At 39.5% G+C, this 27160-nt stretch overlaps 2 protein-coding genes across 5 annotated transcripts; one reads left to right on the top strand and one right to left on the bottom strand.

Moving 5' to 3' along the window:
• Window positions 1–3640: 3640 nt before the first annotated feature.
• Window positions 3641–20506, bottom strand: abcb11a (ATP-binding cassette, sub-family B (MDR/TAP), member 11a). 3 transcript variants are annotated; one of them, XM_077002696.1, is made up of 27 exons: window positions 20325–20505; window positions 15747–15836; window positions 15595–15607; window positions 15123–15419; window positions 14924–15008; window positions 14643–14776; window positions 14349–14520; window positions 14072–14196; window positions 13543–13717; window positions 12107–12220; window positions 11881–11991; window positions 11654–11779; window positions 10418–10621; window positions 9725–9895; window positions 9354–9555; window positions 9194–9272; window positions 8957–9053; window positions 8710–8880; window positions 8498–8602; window positions 8104–8265; window positions 7598–7801; window positions 7190–7431; window positions 6817–6973; window positions 5694–5891; window positions 5286–5492; window positions 5024–5170; window positions 3641–4770 (listed from the first exon to the last, which is right to left on the bottom strand). In XM_077002696.1, the coding sequence occupies exons 2-27, from the start codon at window positions 15805–15807 to the stop codon at window positions 4570–4572; spliced, it is 3960 nt and encodes a 1319-aa protein (XP_076858811.1). In that variant the 5' UTR covers window positions 15808–15836; window positions 20325–20505; the 3' UTR covers window positions 3641–4569. The 3 variants fall into 3 exon arrangements, with proteins under 3 accessions (XP_076858811.1, XP_076858812.1, XP_076858813.1); XM_077002697.1 differs by lacking the exon at window positions 20325–20505 and adding an exon at window positions 18418–19426; XM_077002698.1 differs by lacking the exon at window positions 5694–5891 and having other exon boundaries at window positions 20325–20506.
• Window positions 20507–23282: 2776 nt separating this feature from the next.
• LOC143512418 (retinol dehydrogenase 7-like) lies at window positions 23283–26195 on the top strand. Of its 2 annotated transcripts, none has more exons than XM_077002695.1 (5): window positions 23283–23560; window positions 24285–24599; window positions 24724–24982; window positions 25423–25586; window positions 25781–26195. In XM_077002695.1, exons 2-5 carry the CDS (start codon window positions 24287–24289, stop codon window positions 26014–26016), a joined length of 972 nt encoding a protein of 323 aa, XP_076858810.1. In that variant the 5' UTR covers window positions 23283–23560; window positions 24285–24286; the 3' UTR covers window positions 26017–26195. The 2 variants fall into 2 exon arrangements, with proteins under 2 accessions (XP_076858810.1, XP_076858809.1); XM_077002694.1 differs by having other exon boundaries at window positions 23285–23507.
• Window positions 26196–27160: the final 965 nt, after the last annotated feature.

Here is a 27160-nt window from a genome sequence, read left to right as displayed (position 1 = left end):
AATGTCCAAATGTCCAACAAATAACTTGGCTTGTAGTTGATCAATTGAAATCAGAAATAGCTTATATGAAAGGCAAAGCCCTCTAGATTATGCAGTTTTGTAACATTCATTGAGTTTTATCATTAATTGGGTCTTGTCATATACAGAATAATGATGAAATCATACACATACTTTATTCTGAATACACAAACATGTTACAATAACATTAGAACATAAAGAAAAATAGTTAATATCAATATGACTTCCATGAGCTTGGAGGACTGCATGCATACGTCTTGGCAATGACTCAAATTGTCATCTGCAATGACAAAGAAAGCAATCTTGTAGGACTTCCAGAGTTCACCAAGATCTTTTGGTTTCATCTTTCAATCCTCAATAATGTTCATGTCTGGTGACTGGGCTGGTCAATCCTGGAGCCCCTTGAACTTCTTTGCTTTCAGGAACTTTGATGTGGAGGCTGAAGTATGAGAAGGAACGCCATCCTGCTGTAGAATTTTGCCCTCTCCAGAGTTCCTTACCTCAAAATATAACAAGAACCACCAACACATTTTAACCTGCAAATGGGCATGTAAAAACCTCATGTGGCCATTTTTCACTCCAACCAAGGTCACATACCTTCTGTGCACAAATTAGAGAATACTGTAAAATGCAAGACAAATGTATTCTACAGCACCTTTAACTCTTAATTTTTTTGACTTATGTGTTGGCCTCACCAAAATCATAATCCCCTTATTAAAATAACCCTTGTTGAATGTAGAGATATGTGCTTCATATGGAATAGCCTACCCATCCAGATAAGTCACAAAAATTAAAGAGTTAACCAGACATTTCAATTCTGTGAGGTTGTGTTGCAGGCCGTCTGATCAAAGCCAACCACAAGCTGGTGGCGCTGCCTGCCCCCTGCTGGCCACCAAGAGCAATGGCGACCTGCAGAAACAAGAGGACAAACAGCTGCAAAGTGCAGACCAGACAGAAATGACCCATCAAAGAGCTGCACGAGGAACCTGCCAAGATCGCTTGGAGTGAGGTTTGAATCGGGAGGGAGTGGCGAGTGTAAATTGATAAATTTGATAAATTGATAAATTTACACCCCGGGCGGGGTGTAAAATGGACACAAATTAAGAATTATATCGCGATCGATCGATCGTCAGTGGTTGGCGCAGAGCAAACTAGTAACTCATTGAATCATCAGAGGTAAATAAACGAATTTTTTTTCGGCGTGAGAAATCGGATGTGTGGCGTGAGAGCGTGTGAAGGCAAATGCGTGTGTCTCACGCTCAATGCGTGAGAGTTGGCAACCCCGCAGTACACATGCATACATAATGCATACATACATAAATGTGTGTGTATTCAGTTCACAGCAATGAATGACATTAGTATCACTAGTTTTCAGCTACTATTGCAGGTCACCCCTAGTACATGTACCATACCATATTTTCCCCCTCTCAGGCTATAGGCCTATGCCAAATTCCTATAGCTTGTATTTATCTGCACTTAAATGCCATATTTTTAAACACACACACAATAATTATTTTATTTGTTCACTTGTTTTTTTTTTTTGGTTTAAGAATGACTTAACCATGTGACTGCAAGGAAGCTAATGTTAACACACTAGTGAAATGTCTTTCTGACTAGGTGTCTTTGCCCTACATTTACCTGGAGAGAGATTCATGGAGTAGTAAGTGCCTAAGAAATTTAATTGATTGGTAAACAGGAGAAAATCCTGTCCTAAACGGGGCAGTTAATGCAGCGTTACACTGTGATTTTTCTCTAGAGTCCCTGACAGCCACACAGTTTCTGAGTCACCACACTGGTGTCATAATATAAAGTAATGCAATAAGCAGGCAGTGGAGTTTGAAGATGCATAATGTTCATCAGATGTTCAGTAGCTCCTGCAGTCTGCTGGTTACTTCAGCCGCCTAGTGCAGCACTGGAGTCCAGTTCCTGCTACACAGAGCAGGTGCATTACAGAGCCAGCAGAGGGCGCTGTAGGGCTTGATGTAGAGCTACAAGAAATTGGCAAGCCTGTTTCATCCAAGTATGTCTCGCTGCAGCCTGCAGGAAGGCGGAGTTGGACATCCAACCCCGCCCACATCCAACTCCACCCTCTAATGCGCGGTCGTGCGCCAACCCACTACTTCTTCATTCGAGAATAACTGTGTGGTACTTGAAAATATGCATAATAACTCACAAGTGTTCAAGAGACACGTCGTTGCGCTTAATTTACACATACCTCGTTTACTTTGTGTATCGTTCCACGTATGTTATTCATTATTTTTATTTATTGGGTGGCGAACGTAAAATGTTGACGGGGGGGGGGGGTGTAAAATGGACACAAATTAAGTATTATATCGCGATAGATCAATCGCCGGTGGTTGGCGCCAGAGCGAACTAGTAACTCATTGAATCATAGATGTAGATCAGAGGTAAATAAACTAGATTTTTTTCGGCGTGAGAAATCGGATGTGTGGCGTGAGAGCGTGTGAAGACGGTCAAATGCGTGTGTCTCACGCTCAATGCGTGAGAGTTGGCAACTCTGCTACTATAAGTACACAATTAAAATGGTAATGTTTACTGTTTACTGATAATGTTGGTGATCGAGAAGGGGTATGTTGGTAATGTTGGTAATGGAGAAGGGGTGTAATCAGGGCTTAATTTGAGCCGGATCCTGCCGGAACAGGATCCGGGAACTCTTTCATTTTGAAGGGTGCGTTCCGGGAACTGTCTGCCTCGATCCGGTAACTTTCAAGCCTACTAATTATAAGTTATGAAGAAATCTGTCTGCGTTGAACCAATTAATTGAACAAATAATTCTATAAAAGACATTTTTAAACAAGATCCACATTCCTAAATCACATAAGAGCTCTCCTTTTTAGCGATGCCTTTCCGTGTCTCCCCTATAGGCCTAAAGCTAGTTATACTTTTGTGAGTGACCGTAGCGCGCGACTCCACGTGACTCCGCACACCTCGCGCGCGTCACATTCTTTGCAGTGTCCTCCTGAAACGATATGTGGTAGTATAAAGAAACACCCCTCAAAAACGGGAAGGAACATTTACAGGGTTGCCAACTCTCACGCATTGAGCGTGAGACACACGCATTTGACCGTTTTCACACGCTCTCACGCCACACTTCCGATATCTCACGCCGAAAAAAAATATCCAGATTATTTACCTCAGATCCACATATATGATTCAATACGTTACTAGTTCGCTAGCTCTGGCGCCATCCACCGGCGATATAACACTGAATCTGTGTCCATTTTACGTTCGCCACCTCCCCCCCCCAACAACTTTCGTTCGGTCTTGAGAAGAGGGTGGAGTTGGATGTCCAACTCCGCCTTCCTGCAGGCTGCAGCGAGAGGCTTCTCGTTTCATGAGGCTTCTGTTTGATAGTCTTGTTTTCTGTTTGATAGACTTGTTTAGTCTTCCCCTTTTATAATATCATGTGCAAACTATATTTGTGAAATAGTATGAACAAGCTTCTCACTGTTTTTGTTCAGTAAAATATATTTTTCCACTTGACTCAATGTACTTGTTAAATAAAACTTTTTTATTGCTTGCGGGCGCCCTCTGACGTTTCCAAGTAAAGTAATTCTTTGATTTAACGGGAGGAGATGAAGTGGACCCATGACTTGTTTCGCCCGCGACATAATTACAATGGTTCTCCAAAGCACAATATAGACACAGTGAATGTGCCAGATATATAAAGATGAAGACGTAACAAAAGAAGCAGGTATTTAGATAGTAGATTTATGATTAAGGTTAATTTATTTATAGCTTTGCATTGAGCTCCATTAATTCCCCAGAAACAGATGGCTTTCGTTACTGTTTGCACGGATGCAGAGACAAATGCAAAGGCTGAACAAGTTTAACCCCAAAAAACTGAGCACATAAAATAACCATGTAATAAAAAATAAATATATATTACAGACCAACAACTTATCGCTACTGTATTGTACATCAGGCAGATAATCTGATATTATAGGCCTACATCACACATGCTTCTTTGTTGTATGGGTTTTGGGAAGGGATTGAAAAAGAGAAAGTACATTAATGAAAGAAGTTGTAGATGTCATGCTACGGCGGGCCCCCTACCGGCCGCCTCCGTCAGCAGCGGCAGTATTTTACGTTGTCCTGTTGTTTTGATGTTGTGTTCGTCCCTCAGGTGGGCGTGGCCCATTACGGAACCTAACACCCGAGGGTCGTTTGTCTGTCTACTTATGTCTTCTCTTTTACTAGTTGACTGCTGGTTATAGCATCTTTAATTTGGATTAGTTCACAGGTTTTGAGTTTGTGCACTTTATAAATTAAATCCTTGATTTTCACTGAGACTGACATGATAATTTCCTTTTTGCACTCCCTCGCCCATCACATTAGCCAATGCATTTGGTGGGAACAAGACCGATATTTATGAAATCCTCCCCACATTTATCAGTCATCAATTATCACATTTCCCTTTTAATTTTTCTCCTTATCATTCGTGGGGTGAAGCACATGCTTGCCTTTATGCTGGTGGTAGACATGAAATGGGGGATGTCTACATAGCATTTCTACTTAGTTAAACCATTCTTAACTAATAGGAGCCCCTGTGGTGACCAGCTTGTAGTAAGCTGCTTTCTTAGCCATGAGCTCTTCATGCGTCCCTTGCTCTATGACAGCGCCCTGTGACATCACTGCTATGACATCGGCGGTCTGAATGGTGGAGAGTCTGTGGGCGATGACGATGCAGGTTCGACCCTGTCGAGCTTCATCCAAGGCTGCCTGAACAATCTGCACACGCATAACGTGTAATGGAGATGAGTAAACATATTTGTCAAAACCTATTTGCTTATACTTACATATGCAAAATTACATGTGAATCTATAAAGAAACAACCATGTTCACTATATATCATAGATTTCTTAGAAATGGATATACTCAGCATTAGTCAAAGTTATGTTTTTCCTCTTGATAAGTTTTATTTTTCAGATGCAATTCACGATATATGAGACAGAAGTGTAACCATAAGGTTAATTGGCGATACCTTCTCGCTTTCTGTGTCTAGGGCAGAGGTGGCTTCGTCCAGCAGCAGGATTTTGGGGTTCCTGACAATAGCGCGAGCAATAGCTATGCGCTGTTTCTGCCCTCTAGAGAGCTGAGAGCCCTGAGCTCCGACCTGCGTCTTGTATTTCTGTTGACCAGCAAGAGAGTGAAGACTTTTTTCCAAGTATCACTGAAAGTTTCGTTTGGGGTGCAGATGTTCTATAATGAATGTGATCATAATAAACATTGATTGGTGTACTCACATCAGGCAGACTCATCACAAAATCATGGAGGTAGGCCTTTTTCGAAGCCTCTATGACCTCCTCCATGCTGATAGAACGCGAGTTATCACCATACTGGATGTTTTCTGCTATGGTGCAGTTAAATAGCACAGGCTCCTGAGACACAATCCCAATCTTCGACCTCAGGAAACATACATTAACACCATGAGATGGATGTCCATCTATCAGCTGGAATTAGGAAAAAAAAAGCATGATTAGCAGTTCGACCTTCAGCATTTTGGTTGCAAATATCCATATTTCATAAAATGCTCACATATTTGATCCACCATCTTGACCTACACCTGTCTAGGCCAAACAAACAGAATCTCTCTTTGTTTCCTACATGATTTGTCACAAAAAAACTACAGCAATCTGATTCTAGTCTCTCACCACTTGGCCCTGGTCTGGATCATAGAATCTCTCCAGGAGCTGAACACTTGTGCTTTTCCCACAACCACTGCTGCCCACAAAGGCCAGAGTCTGACCAGGTTCCACCACCACTCCTAGACCTCGCAGCACCTGAACGTCAGGCCGGCTTGGGTATGTGAAGCAGCAGTTCTTGAATTCAATCTTACCTTTAAAGTTTGTCTGGAAATAAGCCGCAAAAACCATCACTGATTAAAAAGCAGGATTTAAAGCAGATAAAAACAGACAGAAATGTTAATAGAAATAAAAAAATGAAAGCAGGGTAACAATATATATATATATATATATATATATATATATATATATATATATATATATATATATATATATATATATATAGGGCCGTTGGGTGTAGGCTTAAGGACGAGGCAGTTTTCAGGCTGTAGCAACCATGTCAATTTTATTTTGTGCAATCGCCCAAAACGCGCACATAGAACAACAAACGAACTGGCGTGAGACTGAAACAAAGGCGAGCACAGGATGATACACACACATACGTTTTATGCACAAAGTCTAACAAGCACCGCGTGAAACACATTAGACTAACGACACGAGTGAACACACACACACCCCGCCACACCCCCACATATATAAATATATATAATATAATATGAGATATATATATATCTCATATTATATTATATATATAATATAATATATATTATATATATAATATATATATATATAAATATTAGTGCTGTCAATTACAGGTGCCGCGATTAAAAGTCCTCACCAGAATTTTGCTCAAGCTTGCTAGATTTTCTAATTAGCAATCCAGGTAAAATTAGTGCAATCAACACAATCCAGGAAGCCTGAGCAATAATGTATAATGTTTCTCTGCTTGCCTTTTTTTCAGTGCAGCTCACTGGATATTTTCTATTTTTCAGACCCATTCATACATACATACATATTCAGTTATACACACATTCATACATATATACCCACACGCGCACACACACACACACACACACACACACACACACACACACACACACACACACACACACACACACACACACACACACACACACACACACACACACACACACACACACACACACACACACACACACATCCGAGTCCTTACCCATCTGACTCCCTCTGTCTGAGTAAGGCTTATTCTGGGCACTCTGTCCATCAGTGTGAAAAACTGCTGGGCTGCAATTTTGGCTTTGGCATAATCTGGTGTGAAAGACGAAGCTCTTCCCAGAGCCGTCCCACTGATGACAATCGCAGAGATCACTCTACAGGGAGAACCACACAGCATGCACTGAAATGACGCTGCACATTACACTCATTTATATGCTGCTTTTCAATAAGTAATATGCATGCAAAAACAAGTTTTGTGCATGGACGCATTATTTTTTTTAGAGCTATAATTTTTATAAATAGCTAGATAACAGGGACAGTATTCTAAACAAGCAATCGCGTATGTCATTATCTAACATTATGTAACTCACCTGAAAACAATTACATAATGAAGTCCCTCATGGTTAACCAAATAACCACCATATCTATAGGAGGCTGCATATGCCATGAAGACAACACATTTGGCGAAGGCGAAGAAGATGCCATAGACGTGAGCCTTTTTCTTGGCTGCTTTATAAGGGACTTCCAACTGCTGCTCGTACATAGATACAAACTGCCCCTCTTTAGCTAAACCTGCAATAGTCCTGATGTTGGCTATTGCTTCACTGGACACCTGTGGGACAAGATCTAGAATCACTGACCTGTCTAGAAACCACGAAACTGTTAGGAATATGTGTGATCTATGACATCGTATTTTGGATGAATATTCCACATAAAGAAGAGACTGAGATATTTCACATCATAGTGAAACTAAAAGGAAACACAGACTGCTGCTTTACCTGTCCTGCCTCTTCCATTGCTTTCTTGTCTTCATTAGCAAAGCCAGTCAGCATTTTAGCCTGGAAGACCCCCGACAGGCCAATTAGAGGGAGGAAGCAGGTCATGACCAGACTCAGCTTCCAGCTGAAGTAGTAGGCGATGATAAGTGAGGCTCCAATGTTCATCAGCGAATTCAAAATCATGCCAATCTGAGAGCCAGTAGCCTGAAACACACAAGACACTTACAGTATATTCACACCATATATGTAAATCATTTTGAACTTGTCCCATTGTAAAAATAATAGATAGTGCATTAGAAAAGAAATGCAGAAACGATATGAAAATATTACTACTATTATGCACAAATCTACAAATATTATGGAAGATATTATAGAATAATATTACTGTCTTTCTTTCATTTTTGTATTTATTTTTATTTTGATCAAAAGACTAAAGCCAGTTCATTAAAGCCGGTGTCTACAGTCATGAGTAAGATACTGTACAGCAGATACTTCATCTTTCTCACCCCTTGCACCATAGAAGCATCAGTAGCCAGTCTGGTGGTGAGAGCCCCAGGGCTGTTTTTAGGATCATCATACCATCCGATCTCCTGTCTGAGCATGGCCTGAAAACCAACCTTCCTCAGCCTGCGAGTCAGCAACTCCCCAGACTTAGCAAAAGCAAATCCCTGAAATATCCACTTGTCATGAGAAACATTCACATCCACCATAGTGAAAAGACATTACAGTATTCTCCTATTGCATTATTTTCTATACATGCATATACTGTTACATAGGAATATTCTTTGATTATTTTATTATTTGACCAGATTTTGAAATTCTGCATGGCATACCATTTCTGTACAAAAATCAGAGGACGCTAAGGTGCTTCTATTAAATTGTATACACATAGAAGCTTACTTGTAAGAACTGTGAGAAGAAACTCATAAATCCCACTATAAGAAACAGAACGCAAATGCCATTAATCTGTCGTCTTTGCTCGTCCAGGTCTGTGATAGAAAATGTCTGCAGATGAGGGAGACAGTGTTACCTTGATTTCATATCATGTGATAAAGGCCATGTTAAATGACAACTGAAGAATTTCTGTTCAAAGTATTAAAAATTCGTCTCACCCCTAAAATCTGGCTGAATAAGAGGGCATAAATAGGATTCACAGATCCATTTATGGCTGCGCCCAGAGAGCCCAGGAACAGATATGGCCATTCAGGCTGATTATACTTCAGAATTCGAGCCAGTGGTGCTGATTCAATCACCTCCTTTGCATCATCATCATCATCAATGTTCTACACATAACATCAACATTACTAACAGCAAAAACAACAGGAATGTAAAACATAGAAAAAAGAAGAAAAATGTTACCTTTGTTTTCTTGACAGTGTCCATTCTGAAACTGCCAGGGTTAAACTTTACCTCAGACGTGTCATCATGCCTGTGCTTGCAACTTTGAGACTGTGATCTAATTTGTAAGGATTGCATTTCCTTATTTTCATGATTAAACATGCATAAGCCACACAAAGCAAAAATAAACACATCTTACTATTTAAAGATAATATTGATTTAAGGGGAATAGATATTTTTAGTTATTCGGTACTATACCTTAATGTAGATATAGAGCTTCCTCTGCTGAAACTGGTAGTCTCAAAGCCATCATGCTCAAGTACGCTGGTCTCATATACTGGTGTTTTAGAATGACAGTCACAAAGACTAAAGACTCATTCATGTCACATAGCAAGCATCAAATGTACGGTCCACTCACTGTTGGTTGTTTCGAAATTGGATGCATCACTTCCTTGGTTCTGAAGAGTAACAAGAGTGAAGTAGACCCCTTTCTTTTCCAGTAGCTCAGCATGCGAGCCTCTCTCCACAGCACTCCCATGCTCGAAGCCCACAATCACGTCAGCATTATGGACCGTAGACAGACGATGAGCAATGGTGATCGTGGTTCTACCCATGCGAGCCTGCCAGATGACAAAGTAGATAAGAAAATAAATAAAACTTTAAGACTTTGTGTAAGCATAAGTTTCAAAAGCATCGTAGAAGTTACAGACATGCGGAATATTCTGTACTGTCTAATATTGGTTAGATACTGTCCTACCAATCGAATGTAGCTGTGTGTGGGGGTCTCACCTTATCCAGAGCTTCCTGAACTATGGCCTCGGTCTCGTTGTCCAGGGCTGAGGTGGCCATGTCCAGCAGCAGGACCCTGGGCTTGCGGACCAGTGCCCGAGCGATGGCGATCCTCTGTTTCTGCCCACCGCTCATCTGGTTCCCCGCTTTTCCAACCAGCGTATCAAACTTCTGCGTACCAAACAAGTACCACATCACAAGAAACTATTCAGCGTAGACTGAAGACTCACCTGTTTGTTGAGTTCTTACCAGAGCACTAATTCAGCTGATACCACTTGCCGTTGTTCTTAAATTGTATGTCTGTTTATGGTTATTTGTGCTTCTAGGCAAATGTCTAACTTGCAAAACACTAGGTACTGATACTGACTCCTGTAGTTTAGTAGTAGTCTGACTCAATGGTGTCTTGAATTCTGGCCTATCTGTACTATTTCCTAGGATGTATTCTGTGATCAGAAGCAAAGCACTTTGTAAGTCGCTCTGGATAAGAGCGTCTGCTAAATGCTGTAAATGTAAATGTAAATGTAATGTAAACTATCCTACTGTATCACACAGGCTGTAATAAATCAGCATTTTTTAAAAAGAAAGCAATTATCCATGAGTTAGATATTCTTATTAAACATTAAGAACAAATAGCTTAGATTCATACATTCTTACACTGTAGGTAAGATGGCATACTATGTATAAGGTATGTACCTGAGGTAGGGCCATGATAAAGTTGTAAGCATTGGCCTCTTTGGCGGCCTGAATGATCTCCTCCATGGTGACTCCTGGTTGGCTGTAGCGAATGTTTTCAGAGATTGTGGTGGCAAAGAGAGCAGGCTCCTGCTCCACGATGCCTATTAGTGAGCGCAGCCACTGTATATTCAGGCTTCTGATATCATGGCCATCCAGAGTGACCTAAGGGCAGCAACAGCGTAGCTTCCAATCACATTACATGAAAGAGTTAACCCTTAACATTTAACCCTTAAGAGATATCCCTTATTACTTAACACTTAATAGTTGACCCTTACAGGCCCGTTGACAGTATTGCTGGGGCCCGGGACAAGAAAGTTTCATGTGCCACTTCGCGCGCGCCGCGCTTCTGCGCAATGAACAAAGTCACGTTTGCAGGGTTCATACACCTTTATAAGGTGGAATTCAAGCACTTGTACGTCACTTTAAAGGTCCATTTCAATATTTCCCTGAACGCTAAACATAATTAAGTTAAATATTTATACATATACTCGAAATAATTTGCTTTTTATTTACATTATTTAATGGTTGTTTATTTTCAAAACGCCCAATCTTAACGTCTTCACGTTCTCTCATTTTTCGTCCTGGAATTACATTTGTTGTGAAACGAAGTAGTACTTTAGCCTAAATTCCAGCACTTTTCAAACCTGGAACACAATGCATTAAAATACATTAAAATTCGACTTTCTTTTCTTTTCCAGATTTCTGTATTTACTTTAACTATCCACCACTGTATTTCCCGCTGTTGGACGGGTACCGACCGGCTACGGTCGATGCTGGATCAAACCATTTTTCAGTGGGAGGCGGGGGTGTATGCACTTAATGGAAAATATGCAGATAGGTAAAAAACATATATTTTAGCCATTGAGCTTATTTTGAGTAAAAAAATTTATATTAATGAAAGATTTCAAGATTATTTAAAATTATAGACTTTAAATAAAAAATAAATTGCTGGGCTCTTTGATGGGCCCCCCTGGCCCTGGGGCCCGGGACAACAGACCCGGTTGTCCCCCCCTGTCGACGGGGCTGGACCCTTAATTGTTAACCCTTAAAAGATCACCCTTTATAGTAACCCTTAAAGGTTAACCCTTAATAGTAACCCTTAAAGGTTAACCATTTATAATAACCTTTAATAGTCACAAAAGTTAAAAGTAGAGTCATATTACATGGATGCACTAAACCTGTGGTGTGAATTACCATTCCTTGTTGTGGATCATAAAATCTCTGAATAAGTTGGACTACTGTACTTTTTCCAGATCCACTAGGTCCAACAAATGCTGTAGTCTCGCCCGATCTAACCACCAGGTTTAAATCATTCAAAATCTAAGAGAAGGGAAAAATAACTGCAGTTTATGATATATAAGATGTAGCTAAAAAAAGAGCTACTTCTTTTTTTTATATTAAGAAAAGTATAATTATCTAACCTTTACGTCAGGTCTGGAGGGATAGCTAAAATGAACATTATGGAATTCAATGTCACCTTTTACTTTATCTAACTTATGCCCTTCCTCTGTAAAACAGTCAATTTCTGGCATCTGTGAGAACAAAAGAATTAGTTAATAATCCTTCTATGCAGCCAGAAGACCGAGGTGTTTCGGTGTTGTGAACACACTGGTGAGTTGCTCCTTTGAGCTTCACTTTGAGCCTTACTCTGTCTATTGTGTCAAAGATGCTTTTTGCTGCCGCGCGGCCTGAGGCAAAAGCCTCCAGACAGGGGGATGCTTGGCCCAAACTGAGAGCTCCTGTGAGGACACCAAAGAACACCTGAAACACACCAAATAATGAGCTACAATTAACACACACCTGAAACATACCAAATAATGAGCTACAATTTAAGTTGATTTGTCTTTTGGGTGAAATTTCAGGATGAACCTATGCACATGTCCAACTATTCAAGGTTTCAGCACAACGTTCTAACAAGATTCACAACAGGTGTTTGATCCACGAATCGACCAAACTTCAATTTGGGTCCATTTGAATTGGTATTTGAACAGTCCTCCTCATCATGCTGTTCACATTTTGACATCATGAGGCCAATATGACACCTAACAATTTATCAACAGTAAAATTGTGAGGCTTTGTGAGGCTTTAAACAGGATATGTAAGGACCAGACCTCCACTGGCCACCAGAGGGAGCCAACAGGCCAATCAAGCCTGATTCGCTACACCTGCTCAGTAGACTTTATAAGGTGCTCGAGAGAGCACTCATTGCTGAATCTATGTCAGTGTTAATACTCACAGCAATCCTGGTTAGCTTCCAAAGTCTAGCAAACCACCATGTTTCAGGATGTTCTCAGATGGAAGTGGCCACTGAGTTTAGAGTGTCATCAGCAGGTTGCAATAGAGATACAGAGAGTCAAGTGCCAAGTCAGACCATTTGAAACCGTTTACATCAGAGTGGTCGGCATGCTAGGTGACCTGCAAGGGTACCTGACCACACCAGCAGGCACAGGCATCATCGTCCTGCATTTATGCAGGACAAGGGACCATTGGGGCTCAGTGGTGTTCACCTATGAAAGCTGATTTATAGAAGTGTAGAATAGATATAGAGTAGAAGTGATGGCAACCAACGATGTTTGAGACATCAAGGAGAGCGCTGTGCATCAGCCACTGTTGTCACCAGACGAGCCTGTGGTTGTGTTACAGTGTGGGCAGGTGTGTCTAGTCAATACAGAATTCCTGTACACTTTGTGAATGGTACAGTGACAAGCCCATACTGCTCCAATAACAACATTAATCCAGTTTTTGTGTCTCTGCATGAACAGCACAAGCGTAATTTCGTCTTCATCTACGACAATGCTAAAGCTTATCGAGGTCGGATCATTAGGGAACGGCTGTTGGAGACTGGAGTGCTTCAAATGGAGTGGCTTGCACTTTCACCAGACCTGAATCCCATAGAAAACCTATGGGGTCAGCTGAGCCGCCGTGTAGAGGCTCATAACTCCTCAATGACCTTCAAGAAGAGTGAGATGCCTCAGCAGACAACAAGTCGACTTGAGAACAGCATGAGACGTCATTGTCGAGCTGTAACTGAGGTTCATGACAAGTTAATAAGACACTGACATTTTTCGTTGGCGCATACCCACCTGGATGAGGGTTCCAGGTGTGAGCTCCTGGGTGTCAATGACAAGCTTGGAGCCATACCAGAATGCAAGGGCATAACAGAGGAAGATGATGCACCACATAGATCCCATAAAAATCCCAGTGATCATCCCTTTCTTCACCCCCCAGGTTTGAGCCTCCACAAGGTTCCTGTCATATCTGGAGAAAACAAAATACTTAATGTCACTGAGGTATACACAGGGTTGCAACTACATACTTTCTGAGGTGTATGCAAACATACTATCGGCGCCCCCCGCACTTCACCCCCACCCCCGATCAACTCGGCAAATAATTTTCTGGCATCGATTTGGCGCCCCCTCTAGTGCAGCGCCCCTATGCGTCGCATACGCTGCATACCCCCTTTTTGTGCCACTGGGTATACATATTTATGCATGTCATTATGCCACTGAGCAGGACAGGGGTACATGGGTAATGACATTTTGTCACAGCATTACAGGGAAGCGTTTGAGGGTCGTTTGAAGGGCCAGGACAATGAAGGACGCTAAATGGTACCTCTCTGTCTCCTTGTCCTCTCCTCCAAATGCTGCTACTGTTCTGATGGACGAGAGAACTTCATCTGCTATGGCACCTGCTTTGGCGTAAGCGTGTAGCTCACGTCCCGTCAGACCGGCCACTGCCTGTGAACACACATCTGGTCACTTTCAGATATATTGCAGAGAATGCCACAGCAATGTAAAAAGCTTGTTAAAAGACTGATGAGAAACCATGACTGTTGTGCTTGAATATGTGATGAATATTTAATGAATATGTATGAGGAATTTTTATTGACCTTGGCCATGAGTCCTGCTGCCAGGCCAATCAGTGGGCTCACTGCAATCACCACCAGTGTAAGCTTCCATCCTCCAGCAAAACCCACCAGGAAACCAAATGTGAATGTGGACAGCCTCTCAATGAAGATTGGTACCTGGTCTGCTATTGCATTGTTGATTTTATTAATATCACTGAAGAGAGAGAAACATGCAATGTCAAGTACACTCTTTAATTATATAATGAAAAACTTTCAGTCCAAGCTGTAATCCAATTATTAATTCAATCTTGGGGCAGATATAAAATAAAATATTACTCAGAAATTCTTGTGTTTAGTTCCCCAACAGAAGTGCAGTCAAACCAGCCAATTTCCATGCACATTATCTTTCTAAAGTAAGTTTTTCTGATTCTTTGTGTCTGTCTTGCAGCTGCAGAAACCCACAAATCAATCTGAAGGAATAATAAAGCCAGAGAACACATATAGAGTACGTATAGGATAAACTCAACATTTGTTAATATAGATACATTGCATTTATCATAATAAAATTTCCATGATGTGCATTTAGCACCAATCAAGAGAATAAGATTTTTTCACACCTGAAAGTAACTAAGAATTAACACTCCCAGTCCAATGCCAATATAGTAATAAGCAAACAGGGTCATCTGGGCTTCAATATCCACACTGTGTAAGAGAAAGAGAACATCTCTGACTGCTACAATTCAGTGTATTTATCATAGAATAGGTACTATTCCCAACTTGCATCAAAACTCTCAGAATTCTTGTCAATACACTCACCCACAGTGCAACGTACGATTATCTGCCATCCCCACTACCGAACCGTTAGTCCAGGTTATAGTGTTATTGATGCAGGTTTTGTTGGGGTCTGCCAGTTCCCGATACTCCAGCTCATAGGCCACAAAAATGTCCGTCATCATGCCGTACACTAACAGCATGAGGGGGAAGGCAGCACCGTGCACAAGTGCACACAGGCTTCCCACCACCATCATAATGTTGTCATCCCACGTGGCAAAGCGGAACAGTTGAAAAAATCCGACTCCCAGCGTTTTCTCTTTTCTTTTGTCACTCCCGTCCCTTGAAGTGTGAAATGAAATCTGTCATCAGCTTTTAATTGATGGTATCATCAAACCAACCACAATGACAGTCCGTAAGAATAATGTGAATATAGCCTATATAATGAATTTGTATAATCAATATGGGTTTTAAATATAGCGAAATTAAATTTTCCATGTTAAGTCTCAATACTCACATCGTTTCAGTAGCTGTGGTGTAAAATGGAAGAAAAAAGATAGCGTAATCACTTTGACATAATGTCAATAAAAAGTGTTTTGAGATGTCCAGTGATTGCTCTTGTGACAGAGTAGTGAATCTCATACTAAACAGAAGAGCAGCAAGTCTTACCTTTATCATCCTGACGCACTTTCACACTTTGGGGATCTGGACTGAGATGAGTTGACTTCATGTTCAGTAATTTAGTGCTTAGTATTCCACCTGCAACAAACACTGGTTATAAGCCTTGTATTTGATAAATATTTTACGGAAAAAAGGTTTTCCTTTGTCCTAATGTTAGTATGGAATAAAAGAAATGAAATTAAAATGTGTTTGAAATAAGAAGTTTTTGTCAGAGTATTTGTGAACAGAACAAACAGTGCGAGAGTGAGAACTGGGTGTTCACGTTAAAAAGAACAATGTAGTTAGATTGAATATTTTGATTATGCAATCTACATAACTTTCAAGGTCATTTCTGTCAAAGTGTTACAAAGCTGAGTTCAACTGTCCAAAATACAGATGTATCGTCTTAGAAAATCAAATCTAATGCCGTTTAAATGTAGCTTTTTAGTATCTTGATACTATATCTATATGGATATATCTATATCAGACCCTTTAATTTTTTCAAAATTTTGGTTAAAACATTGGTCATGTTAAAATGCATTCTTTTAACATGCATAAAATGCATTTTTTTCTTGATTAGTTGGCAAACAATACACCACGGTGATGAAAACAGACCTTTGTCACTCTTTGATTCCTCCCTCAGGTGTGTGCTTATATATTTGTGTGTGCCTGTATGAGCACATGTGTAGTTTCATCAGTGTTACTTATTTCATCTGTCATGTCACTAGTGTTATATATTGCATATGTCTCATTTACATCTGTGTATTTCAGTGTGTGTGTGTGTGTGCTGCATGTAATATTTGGCAGTCACTGCAGATCCAGTTCTGTTGCTTCATGTTTGGTGTTACTCGTCTGCAAATAAAAAGCCTAAAGATCAAGATCTAAACCAGTCTAAGACTAAACCACTGAGGCCTAACCAATTCTGGAGTTAATCAAAAAAGGATGGCATGATCAACAATGTTAAGTATTGCTTAAATCCAGCAGAAAAAGCATTGAGAGTTTGTCTGCATCTTTTTTCAATCTCACATAATTTACTACATTAACTAGCTGTTTCAGTGATGTGGAGGGCTCTGAAACCAGACTGAAAAGTGTTGTTTATTTGGTTTGCTTGAACATAATCATTCAACTGTGTTGACACAACCTTTTCAATTATTTGGCCAAAAAAAGGAATGTAAGATATACAAGTAAGTCAATAATTATTGAGAATTGTGGGATCAAGATTTCGGTTCTTTAGTAGTGCTTTAACCACTGCAGCTTTAGGAATACTAGAGATTTTGTTTGAACAATCGTTAGATAGTGAACTCAGAACCTGCTAAAAAAGTATTTTACATATTGTGAACAGGGCAGCTGAGTTATTATTGGATGCATCAATCAAGGTTGCGAAAAAAAAATTTGGTGCTGATTTCACATCACTTTTGTAATTCTGCAATATCCATCCATTATCCATATATTGGGGTCACTGGAGCCAATCCCAGCTTCTCTGGGCAAAGGCAGGGTACACCATGGACAGGTCACCAGTCCACCACAGGGCCAACATACAAGCACACACTCACACCTACGGGCAATTTAGAGTGATCAATCAATCTACTATGCATGTCTTTGGACTGTGGGAGGAAACCGGAGTACCCAGAGAAAACCCACACAGAACATGCAAACTCCACACAGAGCAGCCCAGACCAAGAATCAAACCCAGACTGCCTTGCTGTGAGGCAACAGTGCTAATCACCACACCATTATGCTACCATAATTCTACAATATTGTTTTATAAATATCAAAATGTACTTCCAATTTTGCCCTTCACCAATGCCTCTCAGCCTGCGTGCAAGCTTAAAAAAAAAGTTTTAAACAGATGGGGTGTTCCTCCAGGGCATCTGATTTCTGCCAGTAATAATTTTAGTTACCTATGGTGCCACAACATCCATACAATCACCAATTCTGTGTGTGAATGTTTCAACTAACTCATTCACAGTTTCTGTGAGGGGGAGGGAGGGACTGTATTAAGTCCATGAAGGCCATGGCAGTCCCAGCACTGAGATAACGCTTGGTAATTGTGTGCTTTTCACTGAATGTTCTAATTGATGCTGACATATTGAAAAATACACAGTGATCATGAATGCTACATCAGCAATATCAATATTATTAACATCTAAATGAGTGTGACTGTGCCTATGAGTTGGACCTGATGCATGTTGTATGAGATCAAACGAGTATGAGATCAAACTGAATTCCTTATGAATTCAGATGTGATTGGATTTAAGGATATGTCCATGGGAATTAAAAAATCCCTAGTAATTAAAACATAATCAACATCAATTAAAATCCTAGAAAGCATTTTGCTAAATCTTCAAGAAAGTCTGCATACTGTAGTCTGGGAGGATGATAGATGACAATTTGATAGAACTGGATAATTACTGTTCAGTAGAAAACTCCCCTAAAAAACACCTCTTCTCTTATTTACCCTGGAGACATTTAATAAGGAGATTTTGAATAGCTGATGTGATTGTGAGCTCCTGTGACTGACATTACTGCTGGTTGTTGGGTGCAAGTTCCGCATATGAGTGATGCCATAGAGCAGATTATCTACAAACATTTGAGTGCTTGTCTTGTAATGGTGAAGCTGATCAGGTTTAAAAAGCTCAGGACGCTTCCAAAATATGTTGAAATTGTCGATGAAGTTTACCTTCCAATGTGCACAGGCTGTAGCAAGCCAGCTGTTTAGAGCCAGCAATCTGGTAAAATGACCCCTACCCAGACTCTATGTATCGGCCTAGAGATGAACACTTCAGGTGGGGAAAACTCCAAAATGTTGAGCAGATGGTTAAAATCTTGTTTCAGAAAATATTGCTAGAGCCAACAACCACAATCAGTCTTTCCATATCTGGATGATCATTGGAATCATTGGTATCACTTCCCAGACAGTAACACGAGGAAACCACAAAGCCTTAATACTGATGCTCCATACAACTGTAATGATTGAGTCCTCAATCAGTAGAGTTTTGGACTGTGGACGTGCTCCTCATCTCTCATCATCGTTCGTGCTGATGGCTAACATGGTTAGCATTGTGATTGCTGTTTGCATGCTTGTTAGCATGCTGACTAGCATGCCTGGCAGCCTGCTGGCTGGCATGTGTGTGGCCATTCTGATGGCTAACCCTGTTCGCATGCTTGTTAGCATGCAGCCGACTAGCATGGTTGGCAGGTTGGTGGTTGATCCATGTGTGGCCAGAGTATTTTGCATGCTGATGTTTAGCAGCGAGACTGGAGTTGTTCCTCTGATGCAGATTGGTTTGTGCAGCTTGTTTTCCTGGAGAGGGAGGCATTTCTGATTTCTGCTTATCCAGTTGAGGCGAGAGCTTCATATCTGTTATCTAAAAGAATGTTCTGTTCTGGAGATGGCTGCTTGCCACAGTTGTTCTATCTGTTTCTGTTGTGTTCCTTCCCCCAAACAAGAATCCAGGTCTTCCCGTTGTTATTGTTCACTGAATTGGGAGTTAAAGATAAGCTTGGGCTTTGAACATCCCAGCAACAATGCAGAGAGATGTCTCTTTCTTTGCCAGTGGTCGCGACAGTTTTATCAGCAGTTTGCATGGCAAGAATCATATTGAATAGGTCCAATGGATGAACACACATGAACACACACACACACAGAACCACACTCAAAGAAAATGCATATATGGACCTAAGCGGATGAAGAACACACATACACACGCACGGTGGGGTCAGGGGGTGTACCGTAACACCAAACAATATCAAAAAGCTCAGGGCACACAGGTCTCAAATGTCCAGTTAAAATTTTCAAATGCATATTGACACTCAAGAAATTCGGAACGTCAAAAGTGCAAAACTATCCTTCATAGATAACTTGTAAAAACAACTGTACAGACCAACAAGCAGAGCTAGCAGAGAAGTGCCCGAACAGCAAGGAAGCAGGAAATCTTTAAATATTAACTGCATGCATGCGGCAAGCAAATGTTCTTCAACAGTTTCTAAAATTAAAAACCTAGATATTAAATCCAGTATTTATCCAATCCAGTCATTTTAACAGGCTCATTTTCATAACAGGCGTAAATGGAAACTGCAGGGTCATAAACTGAACAAACTCATGTAGTGTTGATCTATGGAGATAATTACTGCTTGCTAGCAGTAACCTCACAAGCTATCAATCATGCAATCAAAAAAGTCATGTAAAAAAAGGATCACACTCTTTTTTTCTTAATTTACGGCCTTGTGTTCCACAATTATTTCAGTCAATGTTCATACATTTATTGGAATAATAAAAAGTGGCTTAGGAAAAAATATTTACTCATAATAAAATTTATCTAAATGTATTAACATTGTTACATTAAACATAAGCCATCAAGGACTATCTAGGCTTGCCTTCAGTAACCTACAGGGCTAGCAAACCACACATTTTCCCTAATCACATTTTCACATAGTAATTTTAATTATATAAATGAATACAAGAATGTTATTTTTTCTAATGAACATTAAGAATATGTACGGTAATATACTGTATAAATCATTCTAATAAATGCATTATATTAAGCAGTCTGCTGAGATATGTAAGTGAAAAAATGTTACATGTACCTGGACTGGGGTATCTTTTAGTGTTCCAAGCAGTTTCTGAACAGAGTCTTGTCAAAACGTACCTCTGAGTGGTTTATACTATCAGTGCCCAGTCCACACCCCTGTGGCTATCTGTTCCACTATTAGACTGATAAGACACTACCACTTTCAAACTTTAGACAAGGTGAAGGTCTTGAAGGATATGCTTTCTTAGATGTTTATGCACAGCGGCAGAACAAGTGTATGTATTCCACAAAAATGATTCACCAGTTTTAATCTTTGGTGTGTGTGTGTGTGTGGTGTGTGTGTGTGTGTGTGTGTGTGTGTGTGTGTGTGTGTGTGTGTGTGTGTGTGTGTGTGTGTGTGTGTGTGTGTGTGTGTGTGTGTGTGTGTGTTTTCTCACACATGTCTTTTGTTCTATTGTTATATTCACCAGTTCATTGGTGTCATGAATGTTGTAATGTTCACATTAGTTAAGCTTTGGATAATTAATAATGATGACGGGTACTGACCCCATGTTCCTGCATACAGTTCTTGCTCCATAATATTGAATTAGTTGGTGTTTTATTCCACATACATACATAATTGTTAGACTAAGTAGTGTGAGCTTACATTGAGAAAAGAATCAAGGTTGTTTTAACTTCAAACTTGGGGAGTTATTGGGGAAAGCCAATATTTCCTAGATGTTCTATTTATCACATAATTCATGTGAAATTAAATGGATTTAATAAAGCCATTAATTTGCCAAAATATACAGTAAGATGTTAAAGATTATGTAAATAAAAAGCACTACAATATGTATTACATTATATTTAGATCATATAATAAAAACAACAGCTGAAAATGATTTAGATCAGAGGAATAAACTGCAATTTTACTTTATTCAGTTGAATGAATTAACCTAACAAAGTTAAATACACTTTGATATTATCTTATATGCTGTCTTATGGTCATTCCACTCATTTTGTAATGCAATTCTTGAACTACAATATTTGACAAGATGTTCAAACTAATTAAATATTAATAATAATTAATTCTGGCATTTCTGTATGTTTGAATTATTTAGTTGAATAGGTTATATTACACAATCAACCACTTTAAATGAAAATACATCATTAAAAAAATTAATTACTCCCTAATTTCTCCATTCAAACTTCATTCATTCACACTCTTGTATTCTAATTTGATACATTTTACTTTTTGCTTATTTAACACTGTGATCCCAAAACATGCTTTTATTTAAGAAATAGGAAATGTAAAATGTACTGTACACTGTAAAATATAAAACTGTGTACTAATTACACATTATGTGCAGCCTACACAGTGTTCTTTGACACTTTTTATTTCATAATGTATCTGTGCTTTAGAAAGGAATAAATGGGCTATTGATTAAAGTACTTTGCTGGTGTCTGTTTCATTCTCTCAGTTTTTCCTTCTGACCTTTTATTTCATGCATAAACTCACCCACCCTCATCTGAGTGGAAGTGGTAACATGTTAGTAATATAGAGATATATATATACTGGTATCTCTGCTGTAATAGTCCTAAGGAATTTTTTTACCAAAAACTCTATGCAGGAATGTTAAAAATGTATTGAAAAGTAGATTAAGGATAAAAATCTTTGTGAGATTACTCCATTCCGGATCTTACTCAGACAAAGGCACACCGGGAAACAAATATTTGAAATTAGTTCTTGGGTCAATGCTCGGTAGGGAAACAACTTTACAATGTAAATGAACTTTAAGACTTCTGCATTATCTGTTATTAATCAGCACAACAATTAAACTGATACTTAGGTACAGCACGCTGTTGGCTAGTCACAGTTATAAAACATGAATCAGATATCAGCACACACCTGAAATACGTTCTTGGGTCATTGTACACTGGATGAATAACTGCTTTGCATATGTGAATGTAAGCCTCTGCATTCAGATTAATATCTCATATGTAGCATATAACAGGTCTGACAGGAGGTAAATGTGAGTTTGACACCCGGACCAAAGTGCCAGCTCCCTCGTATAGCAGCCAAAGCACCCATTCAACCATCCTGAGTATTGTTCTCCTTTACAGGCTTTGTGAGCTGTTGTCAGTTTCCCTCAAGTCTGCTTACAAAACTAACCATTGCTATTTATTTTCTGAAATCAAAGAATCAAGGGGGGGGGGAATCTCCATTTGTATAAAAATGATGAAATATTTGACATTAAAATGGTTTCCAATCACTTTGTACCCTTTCAGGAAATAAATGGTCACTACAGCATACTATCACAAATGTGGTTGTGGAATGTTTGCAAATGAATGATGGTGGCCCATTTTTCGTACCTGATAAAATGCCACTGATATGGAAAGAAATAATATTACATTCATACCACCCATCTATTACTTTCTACAGAAAGAGTATATTAATAGTAACAATAAGGTAAATAATTTGGTCTTCTGTATTTCTATTAGAATCCTAAAAGCTGTCTGCAAACAACCGTCTAATATTGATTTCCGTTGCCCAGGAAGGTTGTCAAACCAGCTGGTGACTAGCAGATGATGATCTTCAATGTCATAACAGCAATATTGGCATGTGTACAGTATAATGAACATGTGCTCCTCACATTACCTAAAACACCAAACACCATCTGTGTAATCTCTGCATCTGGTCTGATGTACCATGTAACATCCAGTGAGATTTAAAGATCTTATCACACCATATCACAACCCTATTTCAGATCAGTAGGCTACATTCTGGTAGGCATAGAATGAACCCAACACAGTAATTCGAAAATTTTATGAAATTGTTTTTGCGATTTTAAAGCTTCAGTATAGGCCTACATTAGTGTGCAGCGTTATTTTTTCTAATGAGCATTATGGATAAGTAATGTAATATAAAAGTAATGTAGCCTATAGGTCATTCTATGAACAAAGTTCATGGCCACAACACTACTAGGCTGTAATACCAACACATGGGTTTATGTTATGGGATCGGAGTCCTTCCCCAAAATCAGCCATTCTGAGTTTTGTATTGTTTGTGAGATTGTCGTGTTTTTGTCATTTTGTAAAGCAAACCCAACCGTTTCCGTGTTGTACTCCGCACCGCCGTCTGGAGGAAAGAAGCTACGGTGATAACAGATTTCCGTGTAATCCCGGAAAAACTACGTCTGCGAGTGTCCAGAAAAGGTCTTGAACGGTAACGTTAAACGGTCGACACGGAGGCTTGCAGGTATATCAAATTAATGTACATTTAGTTTAATTCTACACAGCGTTTGTATGCATGTAAGTAAAATAACAACTTTTAAGCAAAAACAAAACCGTGTGCTTTGCTAAGTTTTAAAAGAATTTCCATCAGGTAGCCTATTTGGCGAGCGAAGTCGAAGTAGGCTATGTGATAATAGTATTCATTATTATTATCACTTTTATTATTTTTCAGCATTACTTTCAACCACGTTCAATGTACCAAAACAATTTAGCATAATGTTCATTTGTTCAATGTACTTAAACACTGTATATCTAGGCAAATTAGCAGCCTGCTCTTCCTATGAAAAGTAAACAAAGTGCAGATTAGTGTGATTCTGCTGCTGTGGGCTGGGTGACATTACAGTCAGCGCTTCACCTGCTTAGTTACATGTTTTCTAACATGATGGGTCAATGATTTGATAATTGAATATATCAACAAAAAGAAGAGTAAGGAGCAAGAGCAAAAGCAGGAGGAAACTACAACACGCACAAATGGTACAATTCCTAAAACACGGATGTGCCGACGACAACCTTACGCAAGTGACAAACAGCGTTGTTAATTGTTAACTACTGTATTTGGTTGCAGCTCCTTTACAACAACCCCTGCAAAAAAAGAAGGTTTTTTTCTTTTCCCAGAATTGGAAATTAAATGACTACAGCTGTAGTTAAATGATTACAGCTGTCAATTGAACAGAGATTTTTTTAATTAGATGGTGTCGTTGCTTTATATAGACATTTTTTAAGTATTACTTTTCTCTTGCAGGAATGTTTTTATTTATCCTAGGTTTGGTGCTCTTATACTATGCCTTCCGGTGGGTTCGAGAGCTGAAACGGGTACCAAACATATCTGAGAAATACGTCTATGTCACAGGATGTGATACAGGCTTCGGAAATCTCCTGGCCAGACACCTGGACACGCTGGGCTTCTGTGTAATTGCTGGCTGCTTCACGGAGAAGGGAGAAGATGAGCTACAGAAGGCCTGTTCATCTAGACTGTCTACAGTCCATTTAGATGTTACAGATAATAACAGCATAAGCAAAGCAACTGACTTCATAAACACAATGGTGGGAGAGAGAGGTAATTGAGGATAGCTAAGTAGAAAATCTTAATCTCTTCACAACACAAATTCTCATGTCCAGCGCTGTACATACAGTAATATGTCTTGTCTCTGTGTGTGTATGTGTGTTTATGCTTCTTATAGGTCTATGGGCTGTAGTAAACAATGCAGGAGTTTCTGTTCCATCAGCACCCAATGATTGGTTGGTTGTTGACGACTTTAAGCACATGATTAATGTAAATTTAAATGGAGTCATTGCTGTGACTCTGAGTGTGCTGCCCCTCATTAAGAGAGCCAAGGGCCGTGTGGTTAATGTGGCCAGTGTCTTTGGAAGGATTAGTCCATTTGGCGGGCCATACTGTATCTCAAAATTTGGAGTGGAGGCATTCAATGACAGCCTGAGGTGAGCTGTCAACAGTCAAGTTTCTTAAAACCCATTACACTGACATGAGTTAAGAGGTACCTGGTAAGAACGGTTACAACACCCCCCCCCCCCCAAACCCCCCCCAAAAAAAAATAAAAAATTACTGTGGCTAAAATGTAATTCAATCTAAAATGTAAATTTTAGTACTACACTGGATAAAATTACATTGATCCAACACAATATTAATAGTATGATATGTAGTAGTTATGACCTTTTGTGACATCAACATAGGAAAGGTAAACATGTTGGGAATAGGATGTTAACATTTTTATTAACATTTTGTTTATCCTGACAGACACTTATTGAAATGTTAAGAGGGAGATTAGTCTCCATTGACCTACATCATCTATATCATCTCAACACACAGACCAAGCACTTCTAATTTGAACATATGTTGTTATGTTGTTTTATTCCTAAAGAATAGAAATGGCACCATTTGGAGTGAAGGTTCTGTGTATTGAACCTGGATTCTTCAAGACGGGTGTGACTGACACTGATGTCATTCAGAAAAGTGCTCAGAAATTATGGGACAGACTGCCACAAGATGTCAAGGACAGCTACGGAAGTGACTACATGGATCGAGGTTAGTTAAAAACGTAGATGTTTTGAAGAGGTGTGTTCAGTTTAATTGTATCGCCCCCTCTTTTATTTGAATAATCTTGCTTTAAATGGTGTCACACAATTTAACACAACAAATTAACACTATGAATCATGGTTTATTATAGTCAATTTTAAAATGGACATGTTCATGTTTGGTTTGTGTTTTACCAACGTTAGTGAAAGTAATGATGAAAAAGAAGTTTGTGAAGATGCTGGATGGAGACCTGATGAAGGTGGTGAGGTCTATGGAGCATGCGATCGCTGCGGTCCACCCCCGCACCCGCTACTCTCCTGGCTGGGATGCCAAACTCTACTGGTTGCCTCTCTCCTACCTGCCAACCTGGATTGCTGATCCCATACTGCAAAAAAATAATGTCCAACCAAGAAGGCATAAAAAAATTAAACAAAAATAGTGTTTTAATCAATGTTATAAACTATAGCTTTAGTTCAGGCTCCTCATTATTCTAGGCTAACTAGCCAGAGTCTCTAACCTCAGTTTCTGTAGTTATGTACAAAAGTCTGTATGTCTAAGGTAAAATGTACAACCATGACACTGGCGATGCCAGCTCACCTCCAGAGCTCTGACTGACCCTCATCAGTCTCATCAGTCCAAACAATCTCATCAGAAGTCATAGCAATAATATTAGAGCCAGTCACCATCAACACATTTGCATTGTGTCTTGTGGACTCAATAAAGATAAAAAGAACATTTACATAAGAAAAATCTCACAGTGTGGAAGTTATTTAATCTGTTATATAGTCTCACATAAAATGCTTTCTAGTTATTGGTTGCTTAAAGATTTTATTTACATAACTCAAGTGCTTCTTTTAAATGTAATCACATTGCTCAGAGTGCCCATACACGAGGCTGCATCATAATTCAAGAAATTCACATCATACTATCCATTGCATAACTACTGTACTTTCCAGACCCTCTGTAATGATTTACACTCATTGTTACTGTCTTTTGGTATGTAGTCTGTTTTCTGTAATTGATTTAAAATGTTAGTTCAGTGGATGTGGGTTTAGATTTGTAATCACATGCAGCCACTGTGCAAAAGGTTGGACACAGTGGTCACTTCAAAAGAGGTGAAAGGGACTGAATGCATGTGGTTGAGGTTAATCGGGTTTATCACATATTCACCAGGACATGTTTACTTCACAGTATGTGAGAAACCTTTGATCTGTGAGTGAACCCTGGTGTGTGTGGCTCCTACATCTGTGTTTGGGAAGGGAGTGGGATCTGACCAAACATTCAAAAGCAGAGGTCAGTTCTTGTGCTTTCTGTGATATGACCAAATCAGAGGGTTTGGGGACATCTTTTTACACTTCACACAGGGATAATGGTCGGTTCACTTTTTATTTCTCATAATCAGTGTTGCCTACGCCCTTGTATAATAGTATGATAGCCATAAATCACTGGGTATGTCAGGGTCCATCCATGTAATGGTAACACTAGAAGACTTAAAAATAAAGTCTTACAACTTTTCACATCTAAAGACAATGTAGTCCCAGTTATTTTGTAAATATTTGGGACCTTAAAATGTCACTACTTGT

Source organism: Brachyhypopomus gauderio, chromosome 4 (assembly GCF_052324685.1).
Source record: "Brachyhypopomus gauderio isolate BG-103 chromosome 4, BGAUD_0.2, whole genome shotgun sequence".
Classification (NCBI taxonomy): domain Eukaryota; kingdom Metazoa; phylum Chordata; class Actinopteri; order Gymnotiformes; family Hypopomidae; genus Brachyhypopomus; species Brachyhypopomus gauderio.
This window is presented reverse-complemented; position numbering and strand designations above follow the sequence as displayed.